This window comes from Strigops habroptila, chromosome 5, assembly GCF_004027225.2.
Source record: "Strigops habroptila isolate Jane chromosome 5, bStrHab1.2.pri, whole genome shotgun sequence".
Lineage (NCBI taxonomy): Eukaryota > Metazoa > Chordata > Aves > Psittaciformes > Psittacidae > Strigops > Strigops habroptila.
In genome coordinates this window covers 62,151,508-62,168,572 of record NC_044281.2, presented here as the reverse complement: position 1 = coordinate 62,168,572, position 17,065 = coordinate 62,151,508, and the positions used below count along the sequence as shown (strand labels likewise).

The 17,065-nt window shown below is 41.8% G+C and overlaps 1 protein-coding gene across 4 annotated transcripts in view; it reads left to right on the top strand.

The window, feature by feature from the left end:
- The window catches only part of MARCHF8 (membrane associated ring-CH-type finger 8), a 149,169-nt gene extending 132,320 nt beyond the window's left edge, over positions 1–16,849 (top strand). For 3 of the 4 annotated variants that reach the window (XM_030487835.1, XM_030487836.1, XM_030487837.1), the window contains exons 4-8: positions 4,023–4,102; positions 4,404–5,240; positions 7,156–7,336; positions 10,069–10,216; positions 12,668–16,849. In XM_030487835.1, the coding sequence (XP_030343695.1) occupies positions 4,023–4,102; positions 4,404–5,240; positions 7,156–7,336; positions 10,069–10,216; positions 12,668–12,972 (1,551 nt within the window). In that variant the 3' untranslated portion in view covers positions 12,973–16,849. The remainder of the gene's footprint in view (positions 1–4,022; positions 4,103–4,403; positions 5,241–7,155; positions 7,337–10,068; positions 10,217–12,667) is intronic. The other variant, XM_030487838.1, reaches the window with a different exon arrangement.
- Positions 16,850–17,065: the final 216 nt, after the last annotated feature.

Here is a 17,065-nt window from a genome sequence, read left to right as displayed (position 1 = left end):
TAATTTAATAAGGTTTTTAGAATGTGACAGGCCCTGTTCTTTAAAACAAGGTATAATTGCTAGTACTGAAGTGCAGCCCAGAGTGAGACGACAGCAACTATACTGAGAAGTGCCATCTCAAATAAGCAGGTTATTTTGGAATACACCCAAGCCACTGACGTGTTCACTATGGCTCACTTCAAAGATGACTTTATTTTCTGAGGCAGGGTGGGTTTTTTGGTTCTTTGGTGTTCAGCATGTAATCACATGTAGGTAATCAGAAAAGGCTGAGTTCTTTTATCAACAGATCACACTGTTCATGGAGTGGGGGCAGAATGAGAATAACCAGCTATGGCGGCACACGTATATATGCATACACGTATGTACATATATATATATGCATGCACACACATACATTCATATACATATAAAAAAAGATGGATATGTATATGTATATATATGTTCCTGATGGCAACCCTCCAGAGAGCTTCCAGGGATTGCTATCTTCAGAATCACTGTGGTTATCTAAACACTAGTGCAGAAGGCTGTACTGTGACCTCACTGAATTGCATTAGGTGGGAATGTCAATATACACAATTAACTAACTATTGACCTTTAATCCTGAGCTATTTTAGACAAGCAGTCAGATTGTACAGGGTAACTCACTAGCACATAGCTACAAGGCTTGTCACTGGAGGTGATATTCCTTCATGTGAAGGGCACGAAAGTCTACAGAGCAAGTGATTCAGCAAGTGATTCTAGTGTTAAAATGATTGAATTCAGACTGTCAAGGCTTAGGATACCTATCACATAATGTGCGTGGCAGAAACGTCCTATGGCAAGGAGTGCTTTAAAACTGCTGTTGCCATTTTAAGTAGCCAGTTCAGCTGAAAGTGCTGCTGCTGGGGCGTTAAGGATGGTGTGTGTGCCAGAAGCTATGGAGTGGGGAAGGCTTTGACTGCTTATTTTCCCAGCCTCATCAGAGCTGAGCACTGCATGGGACCAACCTCAGAGCTCCAGCCTAGCTGGATCCACCTCTCTGTTGAATTCTCCCATTGCATTGCCTCTTCTTTGCCCTGTTCTGGCCCAAGGCTGCCCATGGTTCTTCTCTGCTGTGGCACTTCTCTGCCTGATAGCTTCTGTACCATGAAATAGTTTCATGAGGAAATACCATGGCAGGAAAGGAGGATGGAATGAGAGACTTGGCAAAAGCCATTGAACCATTGAGCCATGGCTTTTGTTGGTAGCCACAGCTTAAGTTAGCTTAAAACGAGGGTGGGGTGTAACTTCCTCTAATGTTTTGGTGTACTACTTTGTGGTGCCTTTCCAAGTATGTTAACTTCTGCTCATATTTTGGTTGCATTTGCGTTATATATGAAGGTGTAGCAAAAGACCTCCTGTTTTGAAGCAGGAAGATAAGAGGAAATGTGCCTCAGATGTGGGGTTTTCGCAAGCTGCCCTGAACAGTGCTGGCATCTAGAAACAGAATAGTAAGCTTGAAATGCAAATTAAATTCTGCCTTTTTCTGCCTTTTTTTTTTTATTTTGTCCCAGCCTTTTGATTCCCAAGTGGAGAGACTGACATCATCTTGGTGCTGAGCATTTGGATCAAGAAACCAGTAACACAGTTTCAGAAGGGAAATTTTCAATCATTGAATCCAGTCATCTGCTATTATAGTGTCACATCATATATACCACTGTCTTTTTTTGGAAAACTTCATTGCTAAAGTGAAGGAATAGAGAGATTGGATTCATTCTAAGCAGGTTACCTTCTGTGATTTGCTTATAACATAAAACCTGAGTCGGATTTATTAATTGATTTGTGACTCCCATTCCAACAATATATGGCTCTGTTTCCATGGCAGAACGCAACATGCTCTTTTACTGGTTCAATATTTTGTTTTTAGAAGATTGCTAAATATGTCTTTTTAAATAATTAAGTCTTATTAATTTTCATTTGCATAATTGTAGCAGCAGATTATAGTGTGTCAGGTCTTTCACTGATTTGTCAGTCTTTTTTTTTTTTAAAAGAGTAATATACTGCACAAACTCTTTTTAAAAGATAAGATTTGAAGTCAGAGATGTTCCTGCTTTTAGGAGAGGTTAGGCATCAAATAGAAAGCTAATTTCCAGGTCATACCTGAATTCCACTCACTGTATGATCAACATTCTATATCATTAGCATGTGCAAGTGGTACAAAATGTAAAGAACCATAATTTCCAGGATAAAGCAAATAACTGATGTTGAAGTCTTTAATTTGTTTTGTCACAGCCATAGTTCAGTTTGCTTTCTGGCTCAATCTCTTGTTTTTTATTCTATACATGTACCTAGCTGGGCAGGATGGGAAATAAGTTACAGTGTCTTGCTATGGATCAAGAGATGCGTGTTTAGTCTTGCCCTCATCTCTTGCAGACCCAGCTGTGAATGGATACCTGTTTTTCCAGGCTCAGCGCACCTGGAGCATCCCAGTGTGAGGCCAGATACATTGCTCTCTGTAGTGCTGTTGGCTAGAGAAACGAAACCTTAACAGATGAGTCCTGTAAAATGGAAGATGGCATTTGTATCTGTATTTACAAAGTGGTGTGTGTATCCTAGTATACCCATCTTCTCTGGCAAGAGTATAATGTATGACAAGCTATTGCTTTTGCTGTGAGAGTGTAAAAGCCTGCAGCAGCCTTGTTTAAATATACCATAGGGTCTTTTAACAAATTAAGTATAGGATTGAAGAGTCCTGAGAGAGATACAGCATGTGTGTGTTGCACCATGACCAGAGATCGTCAAAGCAGTTATGACTGAGCTAGCTCTGGCATCTCAAGCTGAAGTACAGGGCTGGGCACAGCATGCTTCTGTGGCAACACGCTTTTCATGACCTGAGGTCTCTCCTAGTCTGGCTTTGTGCACTTGCCTGGCCCAGGTCTGTGCAGGCTCTGCTGGTTTTTGTACAGCCCAGCATGGTGTTGACACTTCTGTTGTGCTGATTGCATTGTTCCTTCCTGGGTTTCAGGCTTTGCTCTGTAGATCAAGAAAGCTGTAACCCTTTGTTTGAATTTTGAAATGCAAGCAGTGTTTTGCAGCAGTGGGTGAGCAGCACAGCCTGTCAGCAGCTGTGGAACATGGGAGAACCATAGGTTTAAAAATTCTCCGTTATGAGATTATCAATTCAGGTGTCCTTCTTGCCAAAACCTCTAGGAAGAGTCAAGAAGTTTCTGTTTGTGACCCATAAAATATAGCCCATCATGTCCCAACTCTGAGACAATGATTGTTCTTACTGTATTGATTTTAAAGGCTTGTCTAGTAAGTGTTAAATATGCCAAGAGCATATCTTTCTTTTGGGGGGGTTAGTTCAGCTGAATTCTGAATTCTTCGGTTATTCTGTGTCTCACTGTGCTCTTGTTGGGTCTTACGAATGTGACTGCTGCCACACCTCTTCTCCAGGTAGATGGAAGACCCTGTCAGAGTAAGGGCAGGATGAAAGGCCTTGCAAAGTACAAAGTGCTTCAGGGAATGGTCTGGTTTGGCAGATGGTGCTCCTGTGCATATGCTAGTACCGAAAATAACTCCCCAAGTAGTGTTTAAGTTACTGAATTACTGAGGGCTCTGTCTTGTGAAAAAAAGCCCTAAGCCTCTAATCTCGTCATCATTGTAAGTGGAAGGATTAGCTATTATGTGGTAGTTAAATTCCGACTAGTCTATACACACACCTCCACCTCATTATTCTAATTACCATAGCATTGCTCATTTCCTGAGCTATTGTTCTGTGCAGTGTTTGACAGCTGGCAGGTTCTGCCCCAGAGATGGCTGCATTTGACCTTGAGGAAAAATGTTTCTGTTCTGATAATTACTTTTCCTAAGGATGAGGCTGTGTGACCTCCTGTTCTAGCTTTGAAAGTAAAGCCACTTCCTAGCAATTAGTCCTCGAATGTCTGAGGCAGTGTGATATCTGACTTCATATGCGGTGTTTGAGCGTGAAGGTGATTTCTGAGCATTCCAAACTCTTCTGACCTGTGGCTTGCTTTTGTTTGTTTGTTTTACTTTCACTGCAGGCTGGAAGTCCAACCTCTATTTCTGCCCCTCATAGCTTCTCTCAGACTTCTGTTACACCATCCAACCAGGACATCTGCAGGTAAAGTGTGGTGTTTGCATGGCCACAGTGAGGCTCATACAAGCTTCAAGTTAAAAAAAAACAAAAGCTGAAAAGCATGTGTATGGGGAAGTAAGCGATGTGGGGTTCCTATGTGAAGCATCTCATTTGTTTGACTCAACTGCTGTCTAAGACTGCTTCATCAAATCCCTCTGACTGGCCCCGCTATGTTTGCCATTCCCGCACTAGCCGTAATTCTCATTTCTTCACTTTTAATTATGTGTGTTCTCTTTTGTAATTGTTTTTTACTTTCTGTGCTTTTATTCCACTGTTCTGCATGCAGTTCCAGTGCAGTGTTTTCTGAGTGTTGTCATCACAGTCCAGTGCAGTCTGCTGTTGTCTTGAAAAATCCTCACTGCCAGAGCCCTCTGACACGAGGGGTCACTGTGACAGTAATCTGTCAGGACACATTACATGCAGCAAAGAGAAACTCCTGTGGACAGGATTGGGGCCAAGCACTCAGGTCTGCTAAGAATGTAAAGCCCACCCGCACTCTGAAATTCTCCAAGTCCCTCAATGACGTGGACCAGAAGGCGCAGAGCACCAGTGAGTGCTTTGACTATGTGGAGCGAACATGCTCCGAAGGCAAATTGACCCCAACTCAAGAGCAGTGTTTAAGGATTAATAAATTTCACCTTAATGAGAGGAAACCGCTGAATCTCAGGCCTCTTTCTTTTACCAATTCTAAGCACTCGTATATGGCTTCCCACTCAAGTGCATCAGGAGGAGCAGAGAACCGCAGCGCTGTACGTATCCCCTTGCTAGAGGACAAAGTGGACCATGACACCTCAAGGAGCAAAAAACTGTTGCGTTACCTTTTTTCCTTCTCCCACACCTCCAGCACCTGCAGCCTGCATAAGTTCCACGAACTGGAGAACTATTCCAGTCACTTCCAAGCTGACAAATCCTCCAGCGTGCTGGTGGAAAGCACAGACTTCTGCTCTGATGATATGGGAGACGATGACGTCTTTGAGGACAGCACCTCAGTGAAATTGAAAACAAAAGAGCAGCGGGCGCCTCTCTGTTCAGTTGAGAAGGACAGTGACCTTGACTGCCCTTCCCCCCTCTCAGAAAAATTCCCCCCTCTCTCCCCTGTGTCCACATCGGGGGATACCTGCAGGTTGGTTTACCAGAGAACCACCTACCTTCAAGCCCTCCCATGTGCAGTGGTGACCGTTCTGCTTTTCTCTGCCTTTGTGCTGTTTCTGTCTTTTCTTTCACCCTGTCACCTTACTTTAATATGTGCAACTTGAAGCATGCAACCTTCTATCTGCTGTCTTGCGCCCCTCTGATGCACTTAACAAGGCTACTAAACAAAATAATTTCCTTTGGAGTCAAATAAATTCTCTTGCAATTTGTTTAATGTTTGGCGTTCTGAGATGGTATTTTTCTCTTATCAGTGCCCAAACTGGGAATATCATGAGAGAATCAGCTACACATATTAAAGGCCAAGCTGAACATGTCCTGACTTTTCATGAGCAAAGTGGTGTCCTGACAGTCACTGCTGATTTGGTCAGAGGGTGGGGAGTCAGGAGGAAAACAGGTTGAAAATTACTTCTGAGTTCAGGTTGATAGAGCCTAAGATATTTTTTTATGTTTTCAACACAGTTTGTATCCCACCATGCTCTTTTAAAGTGAAGGGCTTTCTAGATGCCTTAGTCGAAATGGGGGTCTGAGTGCTGTGATGTCCATGGTGCGAGGTCCAAAAAGGATGGGTATCCTTGTTCCAACTGCAGAGGATTTAATCATGCACAGGTGGTGGGAACAGGCAACTCTGGACTGTCTTCATGGTGACTTGTCTGCAGGTCTGCTCCAGCTCCAAAATGTGGCTGAGGAGCAGGAGTCACTGCGTACAAGAGCAAACATCCCATCCCTCTACCTAGCATTTTGCTGTCCTGATCTTCCTTCTCACTGACAGCGCTTTCTGAAGCTGGCTTAGTTAGTATTTGCCAATATTATTTGATTCCCCCCCTCATTACCAGCAAAATCTCATTCCGTACTGGCTTGTCATCAACAAGACATTGCTGTAATCCACCCACTCCTTCATTTCCACTTGCCAGCTATCAGCAAGGTCTCAAGAGGCAAGATGCTACACATCAGTAAGAGATTTCAGTAACAGACAGGGATGGCAGCATGCCAGGATGTACTTCACATATGCTTAGTAACTTATATTCATTCCCTGAGCTCCTTACCATCCCCCTTTCAATTCATGACCTCTTCCACGTGGTTAGAAGGGCTTAGTGATGTTTCATGCAACCCAAGGGTTGTATATAAATTGAAGCTGGAAATCAAATGCCAGCACCTGGTAGTAACGCTATATTGAATGTCCTGGCTCTCTGCACAGTTAGGCTGTGAGGGAAATGGGGAATTCTGCAGAGCTGATGCTTCCTTATTAGCAAAGTAAGAATTGAAGAGCAAACCCATTTGTCCATTTACAGTAGGTGTAGTTTGGGGAGATTCAGTGCTGTAGCTTTGCAGTGTGGATCTGTCTTTTAGCAGTTGGCGCTAGAAATAATCACTTCTCTTGTGCAAAATCCAGGCTGTCTAAATTAACCCTTCATGATCCTGAATTGGGCTGTTTCACAATTTTGGGGGGAATTTTGTGTTATCTTTCATTTCAGATTGTAATCCATGAGTAGCTGTACCTCTCTATGCATATTTTGTCTTGGGAAGTGCTATCTGATCTGTTTAAGTGCTATTTTCAGTTAAGTGCTATTGTTCTAGATGAAGCGTTGTCATTTCTTACCCTGTTTTTTCTTTTGGATACGGCATTCCTGTCAGACTCTGTATGTCTGCCTCATCTATTAGAAAGTGGCTGTCTAGTTAGCAGTGTCTGTGCCCAATTATTTTGTGCCTGTGTATGTGCTTGCACAGCAGTGGAATTCTTTAGTTTTAGCTCCTTTACGGAACACATTCCTTTGATATGTATGTCTCAGGATCCTCAGTGGGAAGCTGTGTGTGATCACAGGTATTACATGCCTCTTCCACATCCTTTCTGCTTCCTCTTCTAATGAGCAGCTTTTCTTCTGATTCAGGATATGTCACTGTGAAGGAGATGATGAGAGCCCTTTGATTACACCCTGTCACTGCACGGGAAGTCTTCATTTTGTGCACCAAGCCTGCCTGCAGCAATGGATCAAGAGCTCAGATACGCGATGCTGTGAACTGTGCAAGTATGAGTTCATCATGGAGACAAAACTGAAGCCTTTGCGAAAGGTAGGCACAAGACCTGCTTTCCCAAGGAAATGCTTTCTTGAGCACAGATCCACTCTGAAAAGAGGCAGCTCTTGCCCATGAGCCCACAGGACTCCCCACGTATTTATCATGTTTCTGTGGCTCTTTAGTAAGTTTGGTCAGTTTTGTATGGGTGCAAAAAGATTTAAATTAACACTCATCATGGCAAATTCACCATCAGTGGAATCCAGCCCTGAGAGTTAGCTATTGTAGCTTAACTGTCTGTAGCTTGGCAGCTCTCTGTGTGTAAATGTTTTTTTCTGTGCTTTCTCTGCTTGGAGTGGGTGGGAAGCAGTTTCTGAGTATTGTGCCCTGTGGGAAAAAGCTGTTGGGCACCTTCAGAAATGAGTCACTCAGCATCATTAGTTATATCTGAACAGGTCATCTGTAGGAAAGAGACCAGATGCCAGAAGGTAGGGACAGAGCCATAAACAGAAGAAGAAGAAATTTCCTCTGAAATATATCTTAAAAGTCTTTTTAGAGATTCAGCTGCAGCCAGAAGATAAGCTGCCTCTGTATCTTCAACTCAGCCTTTATGGTATCCTGTCAGTCAGGAGAAAACAGCCTGGAACTGGTGATTATGAGCATGATGGGACAAATAATAGAGTTTGTACTTGACTGTAGGGTAGAAATGGAATTAAACTTCCTCACTATCTTAATGTTGTATAGCAGTGTTGGGCTGTTCAAACACTAAGTTAGTAAGGGAAGAGGATGAGAAACAAAATGTGTCAGGTTCAAGAGAAGATGAGGGAAGACAAGTAATGGATGTTCCATTTTAAAATCTCAGTGGGAAAAAAAAGAAGACATTAAATCCAAATTTTCTGCTGACATTTTTTTTTGGTTTTTTTGTTCTAACAACACTTCAAAACCCCAGAACTCCTATTTTAACTGGGAAATGCTGTATCATCAGAATAATGCAGCAGAGACGTACAGATTCTAGTTTCCTTTCTGGCCTAGTGCATAGCTAAATAGTTAGCAGAATATCTTCTTTTTGCTGTGCAGTCATATCTCTTGAGGAGATGAGGTCGTGCACGTTGGTTTGGTGGTTGTGGATCCAGCAGCTCTTTTCTGTCCAGCAGAAAAGAGAAATATAAATCAGTCAAAGCACAATTCCTCGTGGCTCTGTAAAAGCATTCTCAAATAGATTTCACATGCATACTTTTTGACAAAATAATTTAATTTATACTTTCTATCAAAAGTAAAAACCTTTGTTTAGACACTAAAGCAATTTTCTGTTTAAAATAACATCCAAATGGAATGTTTTGTCCAATCTGTTTCTAAGAAGATTGAAAAAACATAGCTTTCTAGCATGACATGAGTCTAGCATGTCATTGTGGGAAGTATTGAATTCAAATGTTCATCATGAGATTTAGGTGCCCACAGAACTGGAGATGTGGCTTGGACTGGCCAAAGGCATTGTTGGCAAGACAGAGAGGATCACAAAGTCTCTGTTTAATGTTTCAATTATTCTTTTATTTGTAGCACTGGAAACAGTAATTCAGCATAATGGGTGATCTCAATCATACCAGTCAGGTCATCCTTGCCCTCTTCCACGTTATTTTTCCTTTTCAAAGTCCTCTTTTTCTGCAAATTACTCTAGGAGACATCAAATGTACCTCTCTAGAAACACATAGGTATGTATGAAAAGCCTATGTGCCCCAGCATATATTTTGTGAAAGCGTGAGAAAAGCCCATCTTAACTTTCTGTTCCAAGCAGATATGCTGAGAGATGTGTATCCCACATGCAAAAACTTTTATCATATATATAGGAGAAGTTTCCAAAAAATAATTTAAAAAAAAAAAGGATGTCTCAGGTTAAAAAAAAAAAAAAAAAAAAGCTGTTTTGTTTACAATCCCTTGCATATTAGAAGCATCTAAAATAATTTTCTACTTTGTATCTTTCCCAAATACAGTAACCTGACTTTGTGGTTTCTTGTGGGCTATATAAATGTCATCGATAGTCTGGAGATTTAATTTGCTGCATCCTCTCACTTACAAAAGCTGTCGTCCCACTTCTACTGTGTGTTCTTAGGGTATATGTGTTTAAGTGCACTTGAAATGCTGACAATAAAATATGGGTGTCACGGCTGTAAATAGTGTTAAATATATGTGAAGACTGAATGAAACCCCCAGAGGTAGGAGGTGAGAACTAAACAGCCGTGAGCTGAGAGCTAAACAGCCTTCACTGTGCATAGAGGGACTCTAGCAGAGCTCAGCATGAGATGTCTTACACACACTGGTCAAATGGATCATGTTCCACTTGTACTGCAGTGTTCTATTGAATGCCTGCCTGAGCAAGGCTACCCTTTGCCACTCGCAATGCTCAGCTGTCACTGTGAGTGGCTGCTGTTGAGTGGGGAACACAGGAAGGAGCAGCCTTGCTTGCACTGCACAAGGCATTAGGGTCCCTCTGTGCTGGACTTGCCCCTCCGTGGGTAAGCAGGGTGTGATGACATTGTGCTGAGGCTCCAGATAGGAGCTGAGCACCGGAGGTCCCCTCTGGCACCAGGATGGCTCCTGTCACAGCAGGGTGAGCTGCCAGCTGTCACACACATGTAGTGGTCATAGCCATAACGCTGTCTGACTTTTAAAATCCATGCTAGGAGGAAGCTGGTCTCCTGCCTGGTTTTTGTTCTTATCAGTGTTCTCTTTTTTTTTATACTGTCTAGTAACTACAGTAAACACCTAATCTCTTGCTCTGGGTTTCTTGCCAGTGGGAGAAGCTGCAGATGACAGCCAGTGAGAGGAGGAAGATCATGTGCTCTGTAACATTCCATATCATTGCCATCACCTGCGTTGTGTGGTCTCTCTATGTCCTGATAGACAGGACCGCTGAAGAGATTAAACAGGGACAGACTACTGGTATGTTACTTTCTTATCTTCCCTCTTATCTTTTGGAATAATTAGTTATCCAGAATGCAGAGGGGATGCGGAGCATGAGCATGCAGATAGTGTTTATACGAGAGTAGTCAGCTTTAGCCTGAGGTTGGGTTAGTTTTAAAGCATGGTTTTAAAATGATTTAGTGAAATCAGTATAAATTAATCTGTGGGTGCTTTTTAAGTCTATTTCAAGTCAATTTAGACTGTGCTTGTGAAATGCACCGATATGAGAGCTAATCCACTATAGCCAGACACAAAATTGCACTGCCTTAGCTGATTTAGTTTAAACTGGAACACATACTGGGCAGATAAGGAAGTAAGTATTTGTTTGCTGCTATGGCTACCTTTTAACTGGACAAAACCAGAAGAGTTTTTTAAAAGAGAAGAAGAACCTAAATCCAAATCTTTAAGGTAAATCGTCAGGGTTTTCTTTCTATTTGGTCATCTGTGAGGTGGGTTAGCACAAGTTTCTTGTGACTGCCATGTTAGACTGGAGAAATTTTAGTGAGTGGTTGTCCCTGAAGCAGAAAAAATTCAGGGTTATTCTTAGGAATCCAATTCACACAGCTGAAGTGGGGTTTGCTGCAGTTCATGGCAATTCTGCTGGCCCACTGCACGCATATATTAACTTTTTGAATAGCAGGTTTTCTGTAGTAAAGCAGCTGTAAATTTACCAATCTGCTATCTGTTTACCTGGGTATGCTGGGCTACAGGTTTACAGCTGCTGCAGAACTGCTTCTCAGGCAGCTGAGCTGTCCCTGAAGGTGGGGATAGAAGGGACACAGGGTATCTGCCAAGGCTGGGAGCCATTAGAAGGCAAGCTGTTCTTGCTCGCAGAGTATTGCATCCCAACTAGACATGCAGGTGGAACATGTTTTGCTGGTGATTGAAGAGCATCATCTGTAGAGGTAGCTGAGCATCAATAAACCTGCAAATCCACTGGTGTGTTACAGTCTCTTCAGAGCAGAATAGTACTTCAAACTGAACATTTTTGCTGTCATTTCTCATTTGGGCTGTAGTTTGATAGCTCATGACTTCAGTCAGGAAGCTGCTTTGAATGAAATCTTTTAGTTTCTGTTCTATCCAACCCCATCTCTTTCATGTACAGTGAAAATTTTTGGCCTTTCAGTGTAAGTTTTCCATATGATAATGAAAAGCATATACTTTCAAAGATTTATCATCTCCAGATTATTTTAGCCAATAAATACGTCAGATGAACATCAATAGAAGGAATAGGGTGAATATTTAGTATGTACTAGTGCCTTCTTTGCTCCCTTCATTTGGATTCTAAATCTGTGGGATGCTGTAATGAGCTCAGGGGTGTGTGGAGTGTGTGTGGGTATACATTCATGTCTGCACAGGAGCAAGCACATACTATCACTGCCTACAGATGGCATCAAATAGCTCACCTGTGAATCAGAGGTTCAGGTATTAATCATGGGCGGGATTCCGTCAGTAGTCACGCTGCAGTGCCTTTTGTATTTTGGGACTAAAATATTTTCATTCCCACCATGCTACCATGCGTTTCCAAAATAACATTGGCCTATATCATGGTAAAAGCTTTGAAGACTTGGAAGGCCATGATTTTATTCTCTGAGAAACCTGATAGTGGGTGATTCAGCATGGTTTCATATCCATCTTGTGATGCCGCCTACCTTTAAAGAGGGGCTGGGTGGATACAGGACTTATGTAAGCAGCTGATGTGTAACATGAATAATCTGTCATTTAGAAGTAGTTGATAGAGATGTAACAAGATCCAATGTCTAAAAGTTCAAGTTGAACAACCTCAGGAAAAGTAGCGGTGGTCATTTTTAATGATGGAGTGTAAATTTGCCAGAATGCTTCAACATCTCTAACACTAGATGCTTTAGTTCAACTATAAGTTACTGGGTCTGATGCAGATAAAATTGTCTGGTCTGCATAACAAAGATATCAAGCTAGATGGTAACAATCATTCCCTTTTTGAATTTAAAGTCTATGACTCCATGGACTGTGTGATCACTAGTGGAACAGACTTCTTGGGTCGCTGAATTGACCCTGCTGCTATGAGGAGGAACCATGCCACAGAATTCCTTTCATAATCTGATCCAATTTTTGTTTAAAAACAGGTGTGAAAATACCTGAATATTACCAGTTGTTGCCTTGACTCTGTTTGTGATTGTGCTACACAAGGGTTCGAACACAGAGACTCAGTTGTTTTGATTTTTTCCTCTGATGGGTGAAAATAAATGTGATATGTGAAGTAGAAGTCTGCATGTGTTTGAATTGAAGGAGGAAGGGGAAGGCCAAACAAGAAAAATGGCAAAATAAGAATAGTTTGTGTGGAGCAAACTGACAATTTCCTTACAAGATGTTTTTGAGCGATCCGGTGTAGTCCGGCCAATATTGACCATGTCCTTTTTCTTTTTTCTTTTTTAATTTTCTTTCTTCCAGGGATTCTAGAGTGGCCATTTTGGACTAAGCTGGTGGTTGTGGCTATTGGTTTCACTGGAGGACTTCTTTTCATGTATGTACAGTGCAAAGTGTACGTACAGCTATGGAAGAGACTTAAAGCTTATAACCGAGTAATATATGTACAAAACTGTCCAGAAACTAGCAAAAAGAATATTTTTGAAAAACCTGCACTAATGGAGCCAAACTTTGAAAGTAAAGAAATGCTTGGAGTTCACCATTCAGACACAAACTCTTCACATTACACAGAGCCAGAAGACTGTGCTGCAGAAATCCTTCACGTCTGATTGCTGGGTGGGAGGGGTGTTTCTGTACGTTCTTGAAGATTTAAAATATCATTGTTTACTGCAAACTGCTCTACCTTTTTAAAATCAGCTAAGAGCTGAGGGCTGGTGGATGAGGTTTTTTTACATTTGTTTTTTATTGGAATATTTTTAAATCCCTTTGGCATATCTGTCAGTGTGATCATGGTTGCATACCTCTCAACGTTTTGTTTCTCGTACTGGCTGATCAGAGCCACAGGATACTGGGTAGAATGAGCATTGGGTTGGTATCAAGCAAGCCACTAGTGAACTGTCTTCAACTTCATGGAGTCTGTTACTTTAGAAGATGACTCTAAATGATTCTGGAATATGTGTAGAGTGGGGTTTGTTTGTTTATTATTCTTTAAGCATGATGAAGGAGGTTGTCCCAGACATTGAGGGAAATGAGAGAGCTAGTCTAATCTACTGCTAACACTGCCACTAACATTTTGTCTTAGGCAGCAGGTGTAAAATTTTGCTTTACATATTGTGATGAGACTTACAAAGCATATAGCACTTTTAAAAATCTTTATTTTGTAATATGTATGTCAAATGAGAATGAAACTTGAAAGAATGTGTCATTTTTTGAAACATTTCTTCATTCTTTACCCTATCTATTCTTCTGGAAAGTAAACCTCTTGCCTTATACAAAAAAAAAAAAAAAAAAAAAAAAGAAAAATTAAAAAAAATTCCAACCTGTGATTTCCAACACATGCCCTCATTATCTTGCTAAACATAACACTAAAAAACTCTGCCTCTTTGGGTTTCCTTTGAGGAGCAATTTTTTTCAAAGGATATTGCACTTGTGACTTGTGTATGGGGAGTAATGGATGCGTACAGTGTTTATTTTCAATGCGTAATGGTTTCAGTGCTCTGTTTTGGGGATTGATTTTGCTTTTTGTTTTTTCAACAAGTCAGATCATCAACACACCTGCACATATATACCGGATGTAACTTTCATTCCAAACCATTGACAAAGGGTTTGTTGCCACATTGGTAAAAATGTGAGCTGTTATAGAAAAAAAAAGATACTTAGTCAATACAGCTGAGATTGGTTTTCCTTCTTTAGTGCTTTGTCATGTGTGAATTGCGTAAGAATTTGATGTCGTCAGAGGAGATGCTGAGATCAAAGTCTAGGAAGTAAATATTGCATTAAGTGGATGAGTTTAAAAATACCTGCCTGGTTTTAGTCCTGATGTAATGCGATACATGGTCAGAGAATAGTTTTGTCTGTGCTTTTGAATTTGGGACTGGCTTTTTAATCAGTCAGCCTTAATGAAAAGAGAGGAACAGCTTTAAAATCTGTTCGCAGGGCTTCAGACAGAGTTGCCCGAAGCCTGGGGTGTCTACTCTTAATTTGCTTGACCAATATGCTTCAGGAACCACCATCCAGCCTCAAGCCCTCATTCAACCAAAGTCTCAGTGTGACTGGAGCAAAAACAAAGCCTCGTGAAAAGTCAGCACACGAGGCCTCTGCAGTTGGAAGCTGACTTTCCCTACCTGAGCCACATCTAAATCTCTGTAAAGTCAATGATAATCTTCTGGTTGGTCTTAGTAGGAACTGCCTGGACTTAGTTAGGTAAAAGCTTCTGTTTACTTGAGATACTGAACTAAATCTTCAGCTCTTGTTCAGGTTTTACTTAGTCTTTTTCAAGTACAACTTTCATAGGGCAAGTTCTTTACATAATAAAAGTAGTTAAGACTTCCCCAAGAATAACAGTAAGAGATTGGTGATTTTTTCCTTAAAATGGAATATTACTGTATTTATAAATTAATATGTTCAAAGAAGGCAGAGAAGGGACTATGGTAAGAGAACACACACCAGTGGTTTCTAAGAACTGTTAGAGGATAAGCGCGTGTGTGAGTGCGTGCTGCTGCGTGATCTCATGCTTGAAGCTTACTGCCTGTGATCGTCATGAACAACATGGTACCTTATTCTAGAGATATTTTAAAATACCAAGACCTCTAGGCAGTCCTAGCAAAGCTGCAGTGGCATGGGTTTGTGTACTGTGCTGGGTGTCAGGATGTCCCATGCTTATGTGATACAGGCAGACAAACCCTGCATACCCTGCTAGTATCGGGACAGCAGTCTTCATGATCATGCGTATGTAGAGTTTGTTGCCTATGCCTACCATAATTTAAAGTGCAATTACTCAGGCCCTTTCCTGAACTCTGCTGTGGGTCATCCTCTTCTGTTATGAGAACCCAGATAATACACTGTCTTGTTTTGTTTTCTATTTTGTTCTGTGAAAAGATTTACTAGATAAACTCAGGTGGGTTAAATATCAGGTCTTGCATACCTTCCTTGTGTTCTTCTGAAATGCCGGAGTGCACAAGGCCTACCTGTCTGCAAGATGCTCACGTTACAACTGCAAGACGTGAAGAATCATCTGCCAACTGTTGCTGTGCACATTCTCTTCCTATCTGTGGCCAGTAGGTGAAATGAAAATGAACAAGTTCTGATATGAAATCTGTTTTCCAGCTCATATCTAAGAGGCATTGGTATGTGACCGATGTTCTGACAAGTGCCAGTAAGGCATACCATAACATGCTGGTCCCGTTTCCATCACCGTCATATGTGATCCTTGGTGAAACACTGTGAAATATCCTTTGGTATTTTGGAAGCTCCATGTGGCACATGCCAGTTAGTGTTCAGTGTGTTTGGAATACTGAAGGTTTTTGCTGTGCCCCTGTGTATCTTGGGAAGAAAAATCATCTCCAGCAAAATCATCTGGGGAAAAATATTTGCAGATGAAACTGTTGCTGCTAACTAACCATTCCCTCTCCCTGCAGGTCTTTCCTGAATGAAAATAAAAGCCTGACACTTAAGCTCGTTATACTGCTTAGGAATGCTTATACCAGGAAGAGCTGCAGAAGAGATCCATCTGTCAGGGGTTTTCATTTCTGCTGCATGGTGCCGTCAAATGGTGTGAGCAGGCCGAATGGTGCTTTTTCCTTCTTTCTCCTCAAGGAGATACCGTTGACTTGTTTTCAGCTTCCAGCTGCGAGGCACTGATGCTAGCTCAGGTGAGCTCTGTCCTTCCCACTCAGATGTCAGTAAGAGGAGCAACCAGCCTTTTTCAGGTCAGGCTTTCCAACACTTCTTTCTGGCAGCTTTTGAAGTGACTGAAATAGAAGTCTGACTTCTTTTGGTCCTTGTTTCTTGGCCAAAGTTAGTTTAGGTTACCTGGGATTTTTCTGAGACCAGAATTTAAGTAGGAAGGAACACAGGCTTAATACCATCTACCATGATCACCTCCCTAGATTGCCAGAGCCTTGCTGATACATCCCATGCCCTTGACATCTGACCAGTCATCCATTCCTAAATCCTGTCCAAAAAAGCACTGGCTGTGCCAAGGAAATTTCCCCACTGCGTCATATTCGATATATCTGCCAGGTCATGAACATGCATTATGTTAGAAATACAGGTGTGTGCTGCAGAAAGTTGATCCCATGTATGAGATCGTGAGATGTTAAATTCCTATGAATTCTCAGGACTTTCTTCAAGTGTAACCCTGTATTTTGGAAGTGGTCATGGTGTTTAAAATGTTGCCCTGTGTTCTGAAGAGATGGCCAGACCTGGGGACAGCTTCCTGTGGCTGAATGTCATTGAGATTGGCTTTGTTTCAGCAGGAGGGATTCAACAAATGTTACACTGAGCCTACAAGGAGTTAGAGAAGTGCTGGGCCTCTGTGCTGTACCTGGGAAATCCTGGGAAGCAATAGTAACTCCCTGTCCAAGCCCACTTCTCCCAATTCCCTGTGCTGGTCAGAGCATCAGTCCCACTTGTGGGAGCTATAAGGCAGGTGTCTGCTTGGCGTTCTGCTCTTCAGAAACCTTTCAAGTGATGTGTGAATATGGCCACATGCAGGAGCAGGTTGTTTCTGCCCTGTGTTTGGCTGGATAAATGTCTATTGCGAAGTGGGATCCAGATCCAAATTTCTCCCAAAGTTGAAGCATGTTAAGATATAGGTTTCTGGTATAGTCTGCTGGGGAGACTGTGGCCAGCAATGAAAGGGAGGTCAGTGACTCTGGGTTGGGTCCCTTTCAAATATGGGTGGCACAGGGCAAATACAGG